Below are 18854 nucleotides of genomic sequence, written 5' to 3'. Positions count from 1 at the left end.
GGACATTACAACGACAGCAACTATGTGCCACCACATGAGACATCCTTCCCCGTTCTCTGATGACGATGGCCAAGATCCAAACAAGTGGCTGAAGGAATATGAGCGTATAGCCAAATTTAACAAATGGGATGACACCATGTGTTTGGCAAACATATTTTTTACTTGGAGGGAACTGCCAAGCAATGGTATGATAACAACGAGGAGAAGTTTACAAGCTGGGAAGTATTCCACGCCGAACTGAGCAAGTATTTCGGCGACACACAATGACGAAAGTGCAAGGCTGAAAATAAATTAAAGTGCAGGGCACACCGTCCAGGAGAAACTACAGCATCCTACATTCAAGACGTCTTGGAGCTGTATAAAATAGTAGATTCTAGAATGAAGGAGGAAGATAAGGTTGCACATCTCATGAAGGGTGTTGCTGAGGACATGTATCAAGCCCTACTCCTGGAGGAGGTTTCAACAGCAGACGACTTCATAAAATGGTGCCAGTATATCGAGACAATGCATCAAAAAAGAATTACATGCAAGAAGTTTGGACGGCTTCCAAATGTATTATCTGTGTCTGTGATGGAGGAAGCAACTGATTTCACAAATGTTCTTCATTAGACAGTGATAGAGGAAGTTCAGAAGGCACTTGGATTGCATGGCGAGCAAAAAACCGAGACGCTTTAAGAAGTCATAAGGGAGGAAGTGGAACAGACACTGAACCCAATCTCTCATCCTTCATTTCCCTTTAAAACGGTGAAAATGTCAAGACTCAGGTGGAGTTACGTTTCTACAATGCCGCATGAGGAACCTGTTTAGGCACCAAGGAAGACTGACGTCTGGAGGACCCAGAATAACCAGCCAGTATGTTTCCACTGTGGACGACCGGGACATGTGGTGCGCTATTGTCGAGAAAGGCAGCAGATATTTGATGATGCCCATGCCAGAAGACAGCAGACCAATCTTAGCTGACGTCAACTCAGGAACAATGAAGGTGAACAAGAAGATGTGGGTCAGGACGACTTAGGTCATCATTGCTGCAAGCTAGCAGCTGGAGAGGATGCTCCCCAACACGCCGATCAAGGTCTCCATGGACATTTAGAAGCTCCAGCCGATCACCTAGCCATTGCAACCTGGAAAACTAAAGGGTGCGACCTTCCTTGGAGGTGAGGCCACTGAAGAGAAAAATCCTCCACTGCCGATCACTACAAAAATGATAGTAAACTATGTCAATATCCTCCTGGATGGCTGATCAGTCCAAGCTCTTGTGGACTCTGGAGCAAAAGAAATCAAAATACTTGGACACCTTGTGTCAAATGAAGGTGTGTGGCCAGACCCAGAAAAGGTGAGATCTATAACGGAATTTCCTATTCCTAAAAGTATTAGAGATGTGAGAAGCTTCCTCTGATTATGTTCTTAACATCGTTGTTTTATCAAAGACTTTTGTAGCAAAGCCAGGCCACTCCAAGAGTTGTTAAAAGCTGATGCTAAATTTATCTGGGGTGGTGCTCAACAAGATTATTTCAATGTGCTGCAAAAAGCTCTGACGACTGACCCTGTATTTGGTCTGTATGATGAGAGAGCACCTACAGAACTACACATGGATGCCAGTGGGTATGGGATAGGTGCTGTTCTGGTGCAAAGTTCCAGTGGAAAAGACTAGGTTATAGCCTATGCTTCTAGGACACCTACAAAAGTCTAGAGAAACTACTCAACTACAGAAAGAAAATGTCTTAGTGTGATCTGGGCCATGTGCAAATTTCAAAAGTATCTCTATGGAAGGCAATTCACAGTTGTTACAGACCGTCATTTACTTTGTTGGTTGACAGGCCTTAAGGATCCAAAAGGACGACTCGCCAGGTGGCCATTATGTCTTCAAGAGTATGACATTACCATAGAGTACAAAAGTGGAAGAAAACACCAAGATGCCGACTGCCTCTCAAGAAACCCTGTGCAAGATCATCAAGACTTCGATGAAGATAGTGACCATCTCGCTGCACTCCAGGATCTCTCTGCTGAGCAGAAGAAGGACGCCAAGATATCTCAAATTATGGTTGCCTTAAATTGGTGAGAGGATGTGAAAGGACAATTTACGGCAGTTAATGGCTTACTTTGCAAGAAAAACTTTGATCCATTTGGAAAGAGGTAGCTACCAGTGATTCCTAAACACAAGCGCTTAGATGTTCAACAGAAATTCCGTAACACACCTAATGCGAGACATTTAGGATTTATTAAGACATACGATAGAATCCGCAAGAGATTTTTCTGGCCAGGTTTATTTAGGAGTGTCAGTCACCATATGTCGCACTGTCGAGAGTGCCAGAGGAGAAAGGCAGATCCTCAGAAACCACCTGGCCGTCTCATACCAATTCCACCAGCCGACCGCCTTTGCAGCGTGTTGGGATTGACCTCCTCGGACGATTTCCAACATCTGCTAGATCCAGTGACAGGCAACAAGCGGAAAGGTGACAAAGAGCATAGCAGCAAAGGAAGTTCTAAGAAGATCACTGCCAGGACAAACATCGGTCATCAGGAGTCGGAGGATGAAGAACCGATGACTTGTTCCCGGACTAGGAGGACGTAACACCGAGACGCTGTTCTCTTAAGGAGGGAGCAATGTCGCAGAAGAAGCTGAGTAGCACTGTGGTGTATGATACTAAACTGTCGCATGGATGGTCGTGAGTTCAAAACTCAACTGAACTGTACAATTTTAATTTCTATATTCGGTTCGAGTACATTCTAGAAGTATCCACAAATTGTACTGGAATGTTCTGTAGCTGTTTATATATTGTATGTGTTCTGGCCAGAGGCAGTTCGCTCTATGCTCTTGTATGTGCATGCATTGAATAAACCTTTGTTAAGTGAAGTTAGCGTTCGTCATTCATCTAATTACACCTTCTTCTATGTGACAATATGACAGTTTGGCTGTGTATGTCAAAGCCAGTCAAATGTGGTTTAAAAAGTGTTAAATGGCATACTTCACAAATTTTTTGAGAGTTATTCTACTTTAGTTTGGATTATGACATGTGTAGTGTCACAATGATGCACACTGGACACAATGTTGTCACTGTTTCTGCAACTTCATATGCTCCAACCACCTAACATGTAACCAAATGCTTTACTCATACTTTCAGTATTTTTCTTAAAGAACAATTTTAATTCCTTAGAGTACTATGACTAATAAAGACTTTGATTCAGTATTATAAGCAGTCATGAAATAACCTCTGTGTATTCTAAAATGATTTTTATATATAGCTGTGCTGATCTGCGAACTTAACCACCCCCCATAAATCTCGTAACTTATTTTGACACAGTAACTTAATTTAATGGCAGGTAGATACCCGAGTGCAGCTCTTTCTATTTTAATGCAAATAACCCAATTAACAACTGTGTGATTGATTCATTCATTCACTCACACACACACACACACACACAGGGGAGGGGGGGGGGGTTAAAATTCACACCTTATTTTGTTCCATTTCAACCACGGGCTGAAAGGTGTAAGAAACAACAAACATAGAATAATTTTGACCAAACTAGCTAACAATGATCTGTGTATTTAAATATCATTTGTCGGAACTTTTTAAATAATGAAACAGGTAGACTACTGCATCAATATTAAACACACAACACCTAGACAAATGACAGCTGTGAGCACAAACAAACACGAACTTGGACCACCACGAGGAATGGAACAGTGTAGGGGCTCAACACCCCCCCCCCCCTCCCTTGAAACCTACATTTAAGCTTCTGTGCAAGCAGAACTGACTGACACAAGGTGCTGGTGATCGGATACTTTTTCAGGTAGCAGGAGTAGTACTCAAATCCTGAGATGGACGCATAGTAGCCTCTTCAGCAATTTTAAAACAAAGAAAGGAAGCATTGGCAATGTACAACACAAACTATTCGGTAATGCCTAGTGTAACTGCTTGATGAGAATGGCAGTGCCATAAATTTAGTAGTGAAGGCATCCTACATCAGTATTTTAGGCAACCACTGTTCAGACCCCTATGTTAAATATTACCATATTAAAGTATCTGTACAATATTTAGTTCATGTATGTCATACACAAAACACAAAAGTTATTCTAAAGGTTATATTTTTCTAATTCTTATTGTCCATGTGTGTGCAAATGGAGATAGGACTGAGCAATGACAACATTTGGTTTTTTGGTGCATAGGTTGCGGTTTTCGACTGACCTGTAGCACACCCTATAGTCTAGTTTGGTTGGAAGGTAACTGACTGCGAGTAGTCGAAGACAGAAAATGTGAATAAGACGTTTTAGTAGTGGGGATCGATTAGCTGTAGCTTAGTTCAAGGCTTAGGTTAGTCTGAAATGTAACAGTTTGGTTGATAATTAACAACGATAACAAACATGACACGATAATATCTGTATTTTTATTACACATATTTTATGCAAACCAGGTTTCTATACGTGATTTGTTCCCCCAGTTTGATGGTGTTATGGCTGACAGTAGATGGGTGGTATTGCTGCATTACATATTTTCTCACATCAAACTGTACAGTAGACAACAACTTGTAAGTGCTCTGTTCATCAAACTGAAATATGGGATGAAGAGGAGTGTCACTGGAAGTGTCCGATTCCACCTGCCTCCTTTGACCCATGACATAATGGTGTGGGAAGTCACTACAGTGTGGAGTTTCTGAGTTGGTTGTATTTGCAGATGTCATGTTGTTCTATTTGATGGTGCCGTCCGGTGGTGGATGTAGTGAGTTTAACTGTGGTATTGGGTTCATTTGAGTTTTTCTTGTCATCATGGTAACGTGGTTTTGAATTTAGGTAGCTGATTTGATTACATGGGTTGTGGAAGTGTTTTCAGCGAGTTATTACGGTATTTTCTTGTTCGCATGTTTGACATTTTTGTTAGGTCCGATTAGTTTGGTGTTTGTTGTGTGGAAAGAAGTCTATTTTTTTTTTTTTTTTTTTTTAATTCCCCCTTTGTTGGGTACGGATATAACAGTGAAGTTCATGAGTATATCATTACGTTCTGAGATGAGTTTCTGCACATGTATGTTAGGTTTCACATTTGTGGCAATAACATGATGATGAGAGTCCCTGCGGCTCAGGCCACGCACTGTGTGTGTGTGTGTGTGTGTGTATGTGTGTGTGTGTGTGAGGGCACACACTCGTGTGTGGTGGCCAACGTAGGTGGTATTACCAGAGGCTTTTTTTGGTAAGTAATTTTTATTTTGGTTTTATTTTACAGTAATCGTGATGTTGTGTGTGTTGCATAGTTATGGTAGGTTGTTTGTGTTTTAATTGGTGAAGTGAATAGGGGGTATTTGAGTTTTTGGATTTTTGGGTCCACTTTTCAGAGTTGTAGGTGATTGGGTTTTTTTTATGTTGGTGTAGCAGAATGCTGTGAATTAATTTTTTTTATATATTATTTGTTTTGGTGTGGTGCAGGTTTCATTTATTGTTGTATATTTGGCTTGTACCTGCCCTAACTCCCCATTTTTCCGGGGTGTCCCATTAGTTACCCAGCCGCCCCCCCCCCCCTTTTTTTTGAGATGTTATTGTGTCATTTTAAATTTTGTTCACGTTTGTTGACGTGTGTATGTAGTGATGTTACTGTCATCTTATATACCATGAAAGTAGTCATTACCACCATACTGATGACATTATGAGCCACAGCAGACGAGTGGAATCGGATGCTTCCATAATGTCAGAATATTCGATACTAGTTATTGGCTTTGACAAGTGAGAACTGAGACAATTGTTGTAAACAACATGACAATTCCTAAATGAAATTTTTGCTCTGCAGCCGAGTGTGCATTGATATGTAACTTCCTGGCAAATTAAAACTGTGTGCCAGATTAAGACACGAACTCAGGACCTTTGCCTTTCGCTGGCAAGTGCTCTACAGACCTCATCTCCTATCTTCCAACTTCAGTTCGTGACTTCGTCAAGCACCAGTTAATGTGCCAAGAAGTTTCATATCAGTGTACATTCCGCTGCAGAATGAAAATTTCCTTCTGGTGACATTCCCCAGGCTGTGGCTAAGCCATTTCTCCGCAATACTCTTCCTTCCAGGAGTTCTAGTCTTGCGAGTTTCAGAGGAGAGCTTGTGTGAAGTTTGGAAAGTAGGAGATAAGGTATTGGTGGATGTACAGCTGTGAGGACAGGTCGTGAGTCATGCTTGGGTAGCTCAGACAACAGAACCCTTGTCCACGAAAGGCAAACATCCCGAGGTCGAGTCTTAGCCCAACACACAGTTTTAATCTGCCAAGAAGTTTCAACATGACAATTGTAAAGTGACATCAGTAGCATTTTCCCCCCTCAAATGGACTAAGCTACAGATTAGACTGTCATCATAACCAGGGTTTTTCTTTAACATCTGTTGGCTTTGTTCACTCACAGCTAAACTGTCACCTTCCAATCCAATCTAGATCTTTGGCTAAGCTACAGATCAGAAACGGTATCACAACCGATTTTTTTGGTTTCGTATTTCTGGGCTTAGTCAACTAATAACCAGAATATAAAAATATGCACCAAAAGGTGATGTCACAGCAGCCATTAACATTACATCACTGGTCAAACTTGACAACAGATATCAAATGTTCCTCTCAGCCCTAAATACATAAGCAAATTGAAAGCAGAATCCTAAAACTTTAAAGTTATATGTTTTCACCGTTGCCATTCCTTCAGTAGGCCTAAACAATCTTCATATGACAATGAAACTTTCCGGTCAAAATCGGTATGCATGTGACATATGCTACCAATACATTCCAAAAAGTCGCATATAAAAGTGAACAGTTTTTCGAGCATCAAACCTTGGGTTCTATTGGTGATAGGATGGAAGGGTCAAACCTTTTGGACAGACCTTGAGGTAAGGAACATTTTTATACCCAACAGTAGGATAGTCTTACTCTAACCATCCTACGCCAAAATTTTAATATTACACTTTTCTTCCAGTTTATGCAAATAGAGCCAATTGATTGGTTATTTTTGCATGGCTGTAATTTCCACAATATGTTCTTAAGATCTCAACCTCTAACAGTCTTGAAAATTTTCTTGATATCTTTATACATTTCTGAGATACAGAGGTTCGATGTTACCCTCCTCATACACATAAAATGCAGTATACATTGAAAACATGTGATGTACATGGAGAAATATTCTGTAAAATGTCTCCTTATCATGAAAAGTATTTTGGGAACCCCATGGTGCACGACTAAAGCACACAAAAAATGTTAGTGCACATAAAATCCAGTCAGAGGTGTAAAACTAGTTTTCATTATTCTGACTTCACATACGTAAACTATCTAAATTTTATTCATATAAGTGACACGTCCTACTGTAGCAGGGAAAAGAAGAAAACGAGCAGACAAATGTTCCTATTGGAGTACAAAAATGGTGAATATGCTCCTTTTTCTAAGATTCTGACTGAAAAAGTAGGGTACCAGCTGCCTCAGTACTCAGCACTTTCAGGGCCTAAAAATCTTCCCAAAAACTAAGTATAACAGAAAACACAATGTTATGCACCATATAATTAAATAATCACAATAACAATACATAATTCCATAATAGGGCAATTATAAATTAACTGCACTACATAATCAAGTGAATGACCAATGGAAGCAAGAATTAAACAGGTAAATTGATAATCAACATGGGTTGTTAATAAAATAGTTACAAAGCTTGACATATATATGTTTATGTGTGTCAATAAAGTCAGTTGCTTATTTAGTGTTCATTCTAATACTAAATGTAGCTCATTTGTCACACACTCAAATGACTCCTGAGCAACATAATAAAATTCTTTAACTTTATGTCATTTCACAACACTAGTTTTAAATTAATTTACTTGCACTGGTAGGCATTTTCAGGTAATTTGCTGAAGTAGAGAGAGCTATGACATTTGTAGCTTTTATGGCTCTTCGGCAGCCCAGTGTGTGGGAAATTGTATGTCCATTTCTTTTGTTGTGGTCATGAATTACCCACCTTTGGTCAAATTTACTTAGGTTTTCTTTTACAAAGAAGTAGATATACAGGCTAGGTACTATCATTATATTTAGTTGTTTGAAATGATCTCCATACGATTCACAGAGTTAAAAGTCCAGTGATGCTGCTAACAGCCTTCATTTGCCATGCAAGCACTATTTTTAAGCCTATGAGACTACCTCAACTCCTTTTAAAAATGTGTATTAAATCAGTTACATTTGAACAATAATCTTCTCTAATGCAAATAGATTTGTTACCTGTAATAAGGATTCAGTCAAGAGAACAAGATTAAATCAAGAGAAATATATTTTCTGCTCATAATAAAAACACAAATCTACACATACCTTTATTAATTTGTTGAGACTGAGTTGATGATCTGGCACATTCTGTAGGCAAAACTTCCACTGTTTGCTTTCCCCTTAAAGGTTCCAAAGTAAACGCAGGTACCAAACCATCTTGTACAACAGGATGCTGTTCACTCGATTCAGCTAAAAGTTCTACGGGATGTTTCCTGCTTCTTCGTTGTCGATCAACAACTTCCAATCCAGGCCAATTTTCAATTTTTGTTTCTACACTGGGCTCTGGTTCCAATCTTTGTTGAGGCGGTACATGTTTGTGATTATTTGTTTTCTGGCCCTTCACCATCTGAAGCACAATCCGAATGCGTTCCAAGACTTTCGCTGCTTCTTGAAGGCTTGGTCCTCCAGTACTTGAATCTACCCATTCTCTTGCTGCTGTTTCGGCTTCAGAAAATTTATGCAAGGAAAACAATGCATGTACCAAACGACGTCTCGCTCTTGCTCCATTGTGATTTACAGTATCCGTATCAGACGTGAGTTTGATTATATGTCGGCAGTCTGAAACAGTTAATTCATGCAACCCGAGTTCCACACAACATTCGGAGCGTGCTAGAAGAAACGATACAACTTTTTCTTTTGGAGTGCCTTTGTTCAGCGCTGAAAGCAAAAGTTGATCAAAAAGTTCCTTAGCATTAAACCAGTCTTTCCGACGTACGTACTCATGAGCCTGTAGCTCTGGATCATTCATATCTGACGCTAACGGCCTAGCATTTGCCATACGAGTATCTTCTTAAACATCCCGTAACATGACAAAAGCGGTAAGATCAAATTAAGGCAGTAAATCCGCAGTCATAAATTTCAGTGTGTAATTATTTCTTGCTGATAACACAAACGTATACATCTTACACAATTTTTACTCCAAACAACACTAAATTAGTCACTGTGTGCCACCCACCATATCATCAAACCGAACCTTACCGCCATCTTGATCATATATACACTGATTCTCAAATACAAACTTGTCAAAGATAATCAGAGACAAAGTAGACATCTACACGCTAGTTTTGCATCTTCCCCTTCTACATATACATTACAAACAACTAAAAATCAATACCCATTAGTCATTACTAGACTGATGCAAACTGCATATTGTTTGTTCTGTCCCATGCGTTACAAAGAATATTGATAGTACACGTGAAACTACGGGAGCAAGAAAGTACATGTCCCCATAGTCTACAGTTCCAAAGATAAAATGTAAACATATTAAGATGAATACAATATGCTCTTCAGAGATCTTGTGCCAGTACGACTACAAACAGAGTAGATATTTATGTTTTCGTTCAACGTAGCATAACATCTCTGATGTATGTTTTGTATACAGTGACTGTGATACAGTTGTATATAGTTTATTGTTATGGCACTTCATTTGTTCACGCTCTTCTATATTGCTGTGTCAATCTGTTTTATTTATCCAACGAGTGCGTTCGTTTATGCAGGACTAACTGTCGAAGAGCTTTTCAGTTGCTGGCTCGGTAGCGAGTTTGAAAATTTTGTTTTGTACCATATTCGACGTTCATCTATAACTATACTCTCCCACTCACTTTTACCGTTAGGTATGCGGTATTTGTCAATTTGCAACTGCCAAATCTCACTTGACATTGAGTAAATGTTTCTTTTTTTTAGGTTATCTGGTGGGTTTATGTCTGTTTATCACTGAAGACCTGCATATGTTGTTCTTTGAAGGAGGATACTTGTGGAACATTTTTGTAATTGCTTCAGTACTGCTACCTATAGCAACAGCATGTGTTATATGGACGTGGTGGAAAGACAACTGGAAACGTCATCCAATTTGCCAGACGTTGAGGTTATTTGCTACCGAAAATACAGCCTGGGAATCTGTAGCATCAGATATAAACTTGGAATTTAGAAGGTATTCAACAATCTTAATGTTAACGTATAATATCATCGCTACACAGTGCAATCGTATACAATAATTTCTGATTGCTGACTATGACAAATATAGTGGCGATATAAGGCCTTTTATAAAATACTATAAACTACAGTCCGTCTTTAGAAGAAACTCGCAAAGGATCACCTCGAATGAAGTATATGTGGCAATGTATTCTAAATTTAATGCATTTCTAAGTAAATTTATCTCTGTCATAGAAACTGAATTATAGCACAAGTAGTAGAAAACTTGAGTAGCAAAGTCGTTATCATGAAGCAGAAAGTCAAAACTGTACAAAATGGTCATGATAAGCACAGAAGTCAAATTGCTTTCAAATTGTATAAGATATTTATCTTTATTGACAAGTGTTATTGAAAAAAAAAAAAAGATTAACCTGTCATATCAGAGATTTACAATTCTGAAAATAAAAACAATATGAAGTGTAGTTAAAAGGAAAACAGGAAACTCCATCAGGGAACAAGATGATCTTGTATTTAATGATATGATTAAATGGCCCATTACCCTAAACTTAAAACAAGTCTAACAATCAAGAGCGCCCGTTTTATAGCTTATGAGGAAGGGGAGAAGCTAGACTTGTAGGTATACTGTATTTTAATATTTTGGAAGATGCATGGTGACTTGTAGGTAGCCATAAAAACTGTCGTCTCTGACTGTGTTGAAAACCTTTATAATGCAGATTTTCAAATCATTTTCTTGTAAGGAACGCAGCTATCTTCACTATAGGTTTTTCTTTACTCGAGAACTATGGATAGGCCACCCCCTACCCCACCCCCCCTACCCCCCGCCCCCACCCCCCTGCCGCAGGTATGGCCACTCCTGCTAACAGTCACTTTCTAAGCAAACTGGGAAAGTTCGTATAGTCAACTCAGAAAAGAAAGGTCAATCCAATACATGTACCCCATGCATTCAGTCAGTTCAAGATCACTCATAACTTCTTCCAGGGAATTCAGGAAAATATTTAACAAAATTTATCATTCCCAGAAGAATATTAAAAATTATATTCTTCTGATTTAGCTACTATACTTGGCGATATGTTTAATTCATCACTTTCACAAGTTACCTATACAGGCAAACTAAAGTATGCTTATTTTCCTTCAAATGAAGTAAGACAGATATTAATAACTATCAAAACATTTTGCTATTGACTACCACCTATAGAATATTTGAAAAGGTGATGTATGTAACAATGGCTGAGTAGGTCTACATCCCAAAATTTAAGATTCTGACTCTGTCACATTTTGGATTGCAGAAGGCCTTCTCTGCTGAACATGCCATCTACTATTTCACTGATCATGCATGAAAATATGAAAAGATTTCACCTCTTTTTGTGGTCTGTCTAAGGCATTTTGTTGCACAACATTATGTTGGAGGAGCCTGAAGGTATATGGGGTCATTCCATGTAAATTCAACTAATTTGAGAAAATGTTCCAGCTGATAGTCTCAGATTTGACCGAAATTTTGCACACCAATGCTACCAAGTGTGGAACACTCATGTACAAAATTTTAACTTCCCCTGCCAGTTAGTTCCAGAATTATGGCTTGTGAAAGAAAGTGGCGTGATCCGGAAATTGCAACCCGCATCTGGCAATCTATCTTCAGACCCAACTTCAGGTTTTAATAACTTTGGAATTATTCCACACAGTCCAGTGAAATTTTTACAACCCAGTAACATCCACTTAGAGAACACACTCTATTAATCAAAACACCAACAACATATTTCTGAGGGAAAGTAAAAAATTCCAAAATGTGATTAAAAATGTAATACGTTAAAAGGTACAAATTCTAGGTGCCCTCTATGCCAAATATAATTCACTCAAAAAGGGTATAATTTTTTTGTGGTAAGCTTAATGTGGCCTAAACACACACAGAGCTCATCTTGCCCATATCAGTCACACAAACAGAGTTACATGCACACAAAAATTTGAAAAGTCACTGGATAAACATGGATTTCCTAAGTGTGGTAGCACAAAAGGGACAAGTGATATCCAAGCCAAATTTCAAACACTGCATAGGTAGACCATAATATAATATGTGGCAAAATTTCAACTTGTAATTGCAAGGCATTTGTGTACAATAAAAGTTGACAGAGATGTATTTGGTTACGTTTCTTTTAACACAATTTAGCAAGTAATTATGATGATGCAGACACCTTGTTTCAGATAAAGCTGCCGGCCGAAGTGGCCGTGCGGTTAAAGGCGCTGCAGTCTGGAACCGCAAGACCGCTACGGTCGCAGGTTCGAATCCTGCCTCGGGCATGGATGTTTGTGATGTCCTTAGGTTAGTTCGGTTTAACTAGTTCTAAGTTCTAGGGGACTAATGACCTCAGCAGTTGAGTCCCATAGTGCTCAGAGCCATTTTTTTCAGATAAAGCTGCAGCAATTGTTGGGAACCATTAGGCGACAGGGACAGAATGAATCATTGTTAGGCAGGAACAACAAAGGAAACAAGAAACAATTACAGGTTACTCATGTTTTTAAGATTCTAGTTCAGACTGGTCAGTACTGTTGTGGAAAGTCAGTATGCAGGCAGAAGTGTGTACTAGTGGTGCTTTTGTTCAAACAAGTTGCAGTATTGGTGGAGCACAAGCATCTGAATGTCATAAAACAACACATGGAACAAAATGTGGCATTCGCTTTGTACTGTGTGATCTGGATGAATTGGACCAAGATTTGTTGCTATGGAGATCCAGGATACACCCTATGGGCACAAGAAGTACAGTTCCAGGAAACTTTAGTGTTTGTTATCATCATATGAAAGTGTTTCTGGATAAGTATTCTTTCCTACAAAGAAGTTGTTTTGATCAATTTTGGACTCATGAGAAGACAGTGAAGTGTAGCCTCAGAGAAAGTGATATAAAATCAGTATTGAAATTGAATCAGTGCACGGGAACTTAACATGAAACCAGGACAAAAGTTATGTTCCAGGTGTGTTACACTGCTAAAAATGAAAAATATTCTGATAATTTACGTGACAGTGAAGAAGAGTATCAGCCACCTACAACCTCAGTGGATGAGCAATTAAATACTTCAGTGACTGCTCTTGGTTTGTCTCCCATGAAGACACACAAAGTTGGGAAAAGAGACAGGCCCAGCCAAAGTAGAAGAAAACTACAATAAGCTCAAATGGAATTAAAACACAAAATAGCTGACACACTAATGGTGGAAGAGGAAGAACTATCTGCTCCAAAGGACCAGAAATCATGCCAGAAATGCTCTGATTTGGACAAAATTGTGCATGATTTGAAAGAAAAATATGCCATATCCACATTCCAGAAAAAAGTACCTATTCTTACCCTTGCACCTTCCAGCTGGTCTGTTGACTTTACTGCAAAGGAATTCAATGTTTCTACATATAAAGTAAAGCAAGCTAGGAAAATAAAAGCAACCCAAGGAGTGCTTCTACAACTTCAGCAGGCTCAGGGTAAGCAATTGAGTTCAGAAATAAAGGTGCTAGTGTCGGAGTTTTATGAAAATAATGACTACAGCTGAATAATGCGTGGAAAAAAAGACTATGTAACGGTAAAAATGGGAAATGTACGCGTACAGATGCAAAAGAGACTGTTTCTATGCAACATATCAGAACTATATGTAGAATTCAAGGGAAAGTATCCCAATACCAAAGTAGGTTTATCATCTTTTTTCAGTCTTCGGCCAAAATGGGTTGTGCCTGTAGCTGCAAGGGGCACACACAATTTTTGTGTATGTGAGACCCATCAAAATGCTAAGCTGATGTTTGCTGCTATAAAGGATTCTGGTCTGGATTATAAAGATGCAATGAATGTACTAGTGTGTGACATCAGTTCCTACCAGTGCATGATACACAGGTGTGAAAAGTGTCCTGGTATGGAAAATCTTGCAGAACACATGAATAACAAACTGTATGGCGAACTCCTTATGGATGACGATGAACTTGTTTCTTATAAACAATGGACACACATGGATTGCACAAGTCTTGAAACAAAGCAAAGTACAGTGGAAGATTTTGTTGAAATGTGTTGTCAGAAAACGGGCAAACTGACCACACACAGTTTCACAGCAACAGCACAGTCGGCTTATCTCCAGTTTTGTAAGGATAATTTGAAACAAGCTGAAATTATAGTAATACTAGACTTTTCTGAAAATTATGCATTTGTAGTTCAAGATGCCATCCAAGAATATCATTTGGACAACAGACAAGCAACTCTCCAGCCATTTGCGATTTACAATAGAGGTGAATCAGGTGATGTGTCTGTCATGAACCTACGTGTTTTTAGTCACTGTTTAATTCATGATGCCATTGCAGTTCATGCCCACATTCGCACTGTCATGGCATATGTGAAAAACAAGCTGCCTCACATACATTTTGCGAAATACTTCAGTGATGGGGCAGCCAGACAGTACAAAAACTGTAAAATTTATGCATGCATTACCATGATTTTCAGATTCACACAGAATGGAATTTTTTCGCAACAAGTCATGGTAAAAACGTATGTGATGGTATTGGAGCTACCATTAAGTGCATGGCATCACAAGCTAGTCTGCAGCACCCTAAAGAAGGTCACATTCTAACACCTCTTCAATTATTTACCTGGGTACAGAAAAATATCTCTGGCATACAATCACTCTATGTTTTGGAAGATGAGGTGAAATCAGTTGAAGAGTTGCTAAAAAGCAGACTAGAACACGTAAAAACTATTGCAGGCACAAGGACCCATCCAGCGGACTCTGACAATGTGCAGATGAGCAGACTGTCCAGTTATAACTATAGGTTCATGCACAACATGTGTCTTCATAGTGTGTCTGACTCAGGATTCAGAAGCAAAAGTAGCAACATACAACCAGGTTGCTATGTTATTGCTGTTTATGATGACAAGTGGTACTTACGATATGTTGCAGAGTGCTGTGAAGCAGAAGGCGATGTATTTGTGAACTTCATGGCACCATCAGGATCAGCAAGATCATTTCATTGGCCACGTTTGGCAGACAGGTGTTGGATTCCTTTTGAACATATTCTTATGACAGTTCCAGTTCCTACCACAGTGTCGGGAAGACAGTACAATTGGCCACTCAATGTACAGAGTACAGTAGCTAAAGTGTGGGAGAACTTCTGTTCGAAGCACAATTGACTGGTTTTTAGCAGTTAAGGTGCAGTAAACATTAATTATAGGATGTGTTAATCTGTCTATATGTTGTTGCTTAGAGATTAAACAGTTGTGGGAGAAGATAAGAAGAGGCAGAACAGTTTACGATATGTTTTTACAAAATTGTGTTGTGGAACAATGGCCACATCACCAAATACATCTGTCAACTTCCATTCTACACAAATGTCTTGCAATATCATGCTGAAATTTTGAGATATATATCATTATGGTATAATTATGCAGTGTGTGAAATTTGGCTTGGATACCACTTGTCCCTTTTGTGCTATCACACTTCGAAAATCCATGTTTTTCAGGTAATTTTTCAAATTTTTGTATTTTTGTGTGCATGTAACTCAGTTTTTGTGACTGATATGGGCATGATGAGTTCCGAGTGTGTTTAGGCCACATTAAGCTTACCACAAAAAAAATTTATATCCTTTTTGGGTGAATTATATTTGGCATAGAGGGCACCTAGAATATGTACCTTTAAAGTATTACATTTTTTTTAATCATATTTTGGAATTTTTTGTTTTCCATCAGAAATATGTTGTTGGTTTTTTGATTCATGGAGTGTGTTCTCTAAATGGATGTTACTGTGTTGTAAAAATTTCACTGGACTGTGTGGAATAGTTCCAAAGTTATTAAGACCTGAAGATAGATTGCCAGATGCGGGTTGCAATTTCCGGGTCACACCACCTTCTTTCACAAGTCATAATTCTGAAACTAATTGGTTGTTGTTGTTGTGGTCTTCAGTCCTGAGACTGGTTTGATGCAGCTCTCCATGCTACTCTATCCTGTGCAAGCTTCTTCATCTCCCAGTACCTACTGCAACCTACATCCTTCTGAATCTGCTTAGTGTATTCATCTCTTGGTCTCCCTCTACGATTTTTACCCTCCACGCTGCCCTCCAATGCTAAATTTGTGATCCCTTGATGCCTCAAAACATGTCCTACCAACCGATCCCTTCTTCTAGTCAAGTTGTGCCACAAACTTCTCTTCTCCCCAATCCTATTCAATACCTCCTCATTAGTTACATGATCTACCCACCTTATCTTCAGCATTCTTCTGTAGCACCACATTTCAAAAGCTTCTATTCTCTTCTTGTCCAAACTGGTTATCGTCCATGTTTCACTTCCATACATGGCTACACTCCATACAAATACTTTCAGAAACGACTTCCTGACACTTAAATCTATACTCGATGTTAACAAATTTCTCTTCTTCAGAAACGATTTCCTTGCCATTGCCAGTCTACATTTTATATCCTCTCTACTTCGACCATCATCAGTTATTTTACTCCCTAAATAGCAAAACTCCTTTACTACTTTAAGTGTCTCATTTCCTAATCTAATCCCCTCAGCATCACCCGATTTAATTTGACTACATTCCATTATCCTTGTTTTGCTTTTGTTGATGTTCATCTTATATTCTCCTTTCAAGACACTGTCCATTCCGTTCAACTGCTCTCCCAAGTCCTTTGCTGTCTCTGACAGAATTACAATGTCATCGGCGAACCTCAAAGTTTTTACTTCTTCTCCATGAATTTTAATACCTACTCCGAATTTTTCTTTTGCTTCCTTTACTGCTTGCTCAATATACAGATTGAATAACATCGGGGAGAGGCTACAACCCTGTCTCACTCCTTTCCCAACCACTGCTTCCCTTTCATGCCCCTCGACTCTTATAACTGCCATCTGGTTTCTGTACAAATTGTAAATAGCCTTTCGCTCCCTGTATTTTACCCCTGCCACCTTCAGAATTTGAAAGAGAGTATTCCAGTTAACGTTGTCAAAAGCTTTCTCTAAGTCTACAAGTGCTAGAAACATAGGTTTGCCTTTTCTTAATCTTTCTTCTAATTGGTAGGGGAAACTAATACTTTGTACATGAGTGTTCCACACATGGTAGAATTAGTGTACTGAATTTCAGTCAAATCTGAGACTATGAGCTGGAGCCCCTGGTTGAACTGATATGGAATGACCCTGTGGCTTTCAAGATACAATGAGTGAGGCATTCATTTCATATTTAACTGATAGGAATCAAATGACCATGTTAGCTATATCATGCAGCACACATGATGAATCTAAAAGTATTGCTAATGTTTTTGCTGTGTATAAATGACTTTCCAATTTATACTGATAAAGCAGAAATAGTTCTCTTTGCTGATGATGCAGGCTTTGTAATCAGGCCCAACAGAGCTGGAACAACAGGAGGACAATAAAAGAAATATTCTGTATACATACCCCACAAGCCACCACACAGTACGTGGAGGAGGGTACCACATGGCACTACTAGTCATTTCCTTTCCTGTTTCACTTGCAAATAGAGTGAGGGGAAAAGTGTTTATGTATAATCCCCCATATGAGCCTTAATTTCTCTCATCTCATCTCCGTGGTCCTTAGGTGAAATGTACACTGGTAGCTGTATAATCATTGTGCAGTCTGCCTCAATACTGGTTCTCTAAATTTCATCAGTAGTGCCTCATGAAAAGAATATTGTCTTCCCTCCAGGGGTTCCTATTGGAGTTCATGAAGCATCTCTGTAGCACTTGCGTGCTGCTCAAACCTAGCCAGTAACAAACCTGGAAGTGTGCTTCTTAATTGCTTCATAGTCTTCCTTTCATCCAACCTGGTTGGGATCACAAACACTTGAGCAGTACTCAAGAATGGGTCACAATAACGGTCTTCTGCATTTAAAGTTAGCAGTCATTTTGTCTAAGTAATCTTGCATAATCCTACAGTCACTCAATATTAGAGCTTCCCATCATCAGCACACAGCTGTAGATTGCTGCTCACCCTTTCTGTCTAATCATTTATACCTATAAAGAGAGTATAATAGCAGTCCTATCACACTTCCCTTACTCCTGATGGTACCATTGTCTCTGATCAACGCTCACTGTTGAGGACAACATACTCAATTCGATTACTTAAGAAGTCATGGAGCCAGTCACTTATCTGAGAACCTAGTCCATAAACACGTTCTTTTGTCAAAAGTTTCCAGTGGCACACAGTTTCAAATGTTTTCTGGAAATTTGGGAGTATGGGACCTGCCTGTTGCCCTTCACCCATGGTTCACAGGATATCATGCAAGAAAAGGACAAGCTGAGTTTCACACAAATGATGCTTTCTAAATCCATGGTGATTTGTGGACAGAAGCTTTTCTGTCTCAAGGAAGTTTATTATGTTTGAACTAAGAATGTGTTCGAGAATTCTGCAGCAAAGTGATAAGGATATTGGTCTGTAATTACATGTTTTATGTACAATGGCATCACTACACACAGTTAGATATATTTAACATGCGGCCCTTGGCTAGTAATTTATGAAGATGCTCATGTCTGCTAAATGAAAGATGTCAGTAAAGGAAAGTATATGCAGTTTGTGCCTTCTTCACAATTTTAATTTCTATTGGAAGCTTTAGAAATTTATTGGGCCTAAACCCTATAGAGACTATAATCTGTGTACAAATTTCACTTCATAATTGACAAAATGTTTCACTTTATATACTCTTGTGACTCCA

The 18854-nt window shown here is 39.0% G+C and overlaps 2 protein-coding genes across 7 annotated transcripts in view; one reads left to right on the top strand and one right to left on the bottom strand.

Moving 5' to 3' along the window:
* Positions 1-9040, bottom strand: part of LOC126252006 (probable helicase with zinc finger domain) — a 157804-nt gene extending 148764 nt beyond the window's left edge. The window contains exon 1 of the mRNA XM_049952790.1: positions 8299-9040. Coding sequence (XP_049808747.1) covers positions 8299-9031 — 733 coding nt within the window. The 5' untranslated portion in view covers positions 9032-9040. The remainder of the gene's footprint in view (positions 1-8298) is intronic.
* A 583-nt stretch (positions 9041-9623) lies between these two features.
* The window catches only part of LOC126252035 (E3 ubiquitin-protein ligase TM129), a 51116-nt gene continuing 41885 nt past the window's right edge, over positions 9624-18854 (top strand). For 5 of the 6 annotated variants that reach the window (XR_007545819.1, XR_007545820.1, XM_049952820.1 and 2 more), the window contains exons 1-2: positions 9624-9866; positions 9937-10183. Coding sequence is in view for 4 of the 6 variants with exons in the window: in XM_049952820.1 (XP_049808777.1) it covers positions 9668-9866; positions 9937-10183 (446 nt within the window). In the remaining 2 variants the exon portion in view is untranslated. The remainder of the gene's footprint in view (positions 9867-9936; positions 10184-18854) is intronic. The other variant, XM_049952823.1, reaches the window with a different exon arrangement.

Source organism: Schistocerca nitens, chromosome 4 (genome assembly GCF_023898315.1).
Source record: "Schistocerca nitens isolate TAMUIC-IGC-003100 chromosome 4, iqSchNite1.1, whole genome shotgun sequence".
Classification (NCBI taxonomy): domain Eukaryota; kingdom Metazoa; phylum Arthropoda; class Insecta; order Orthoptera; family Acrididae; genus Schistocerca; species Schistocerca nitens.
Note: the sequence above shows the minus strand (reverse complement) of the source record. Positions and strands in the feature narration are given on the sequence as shown.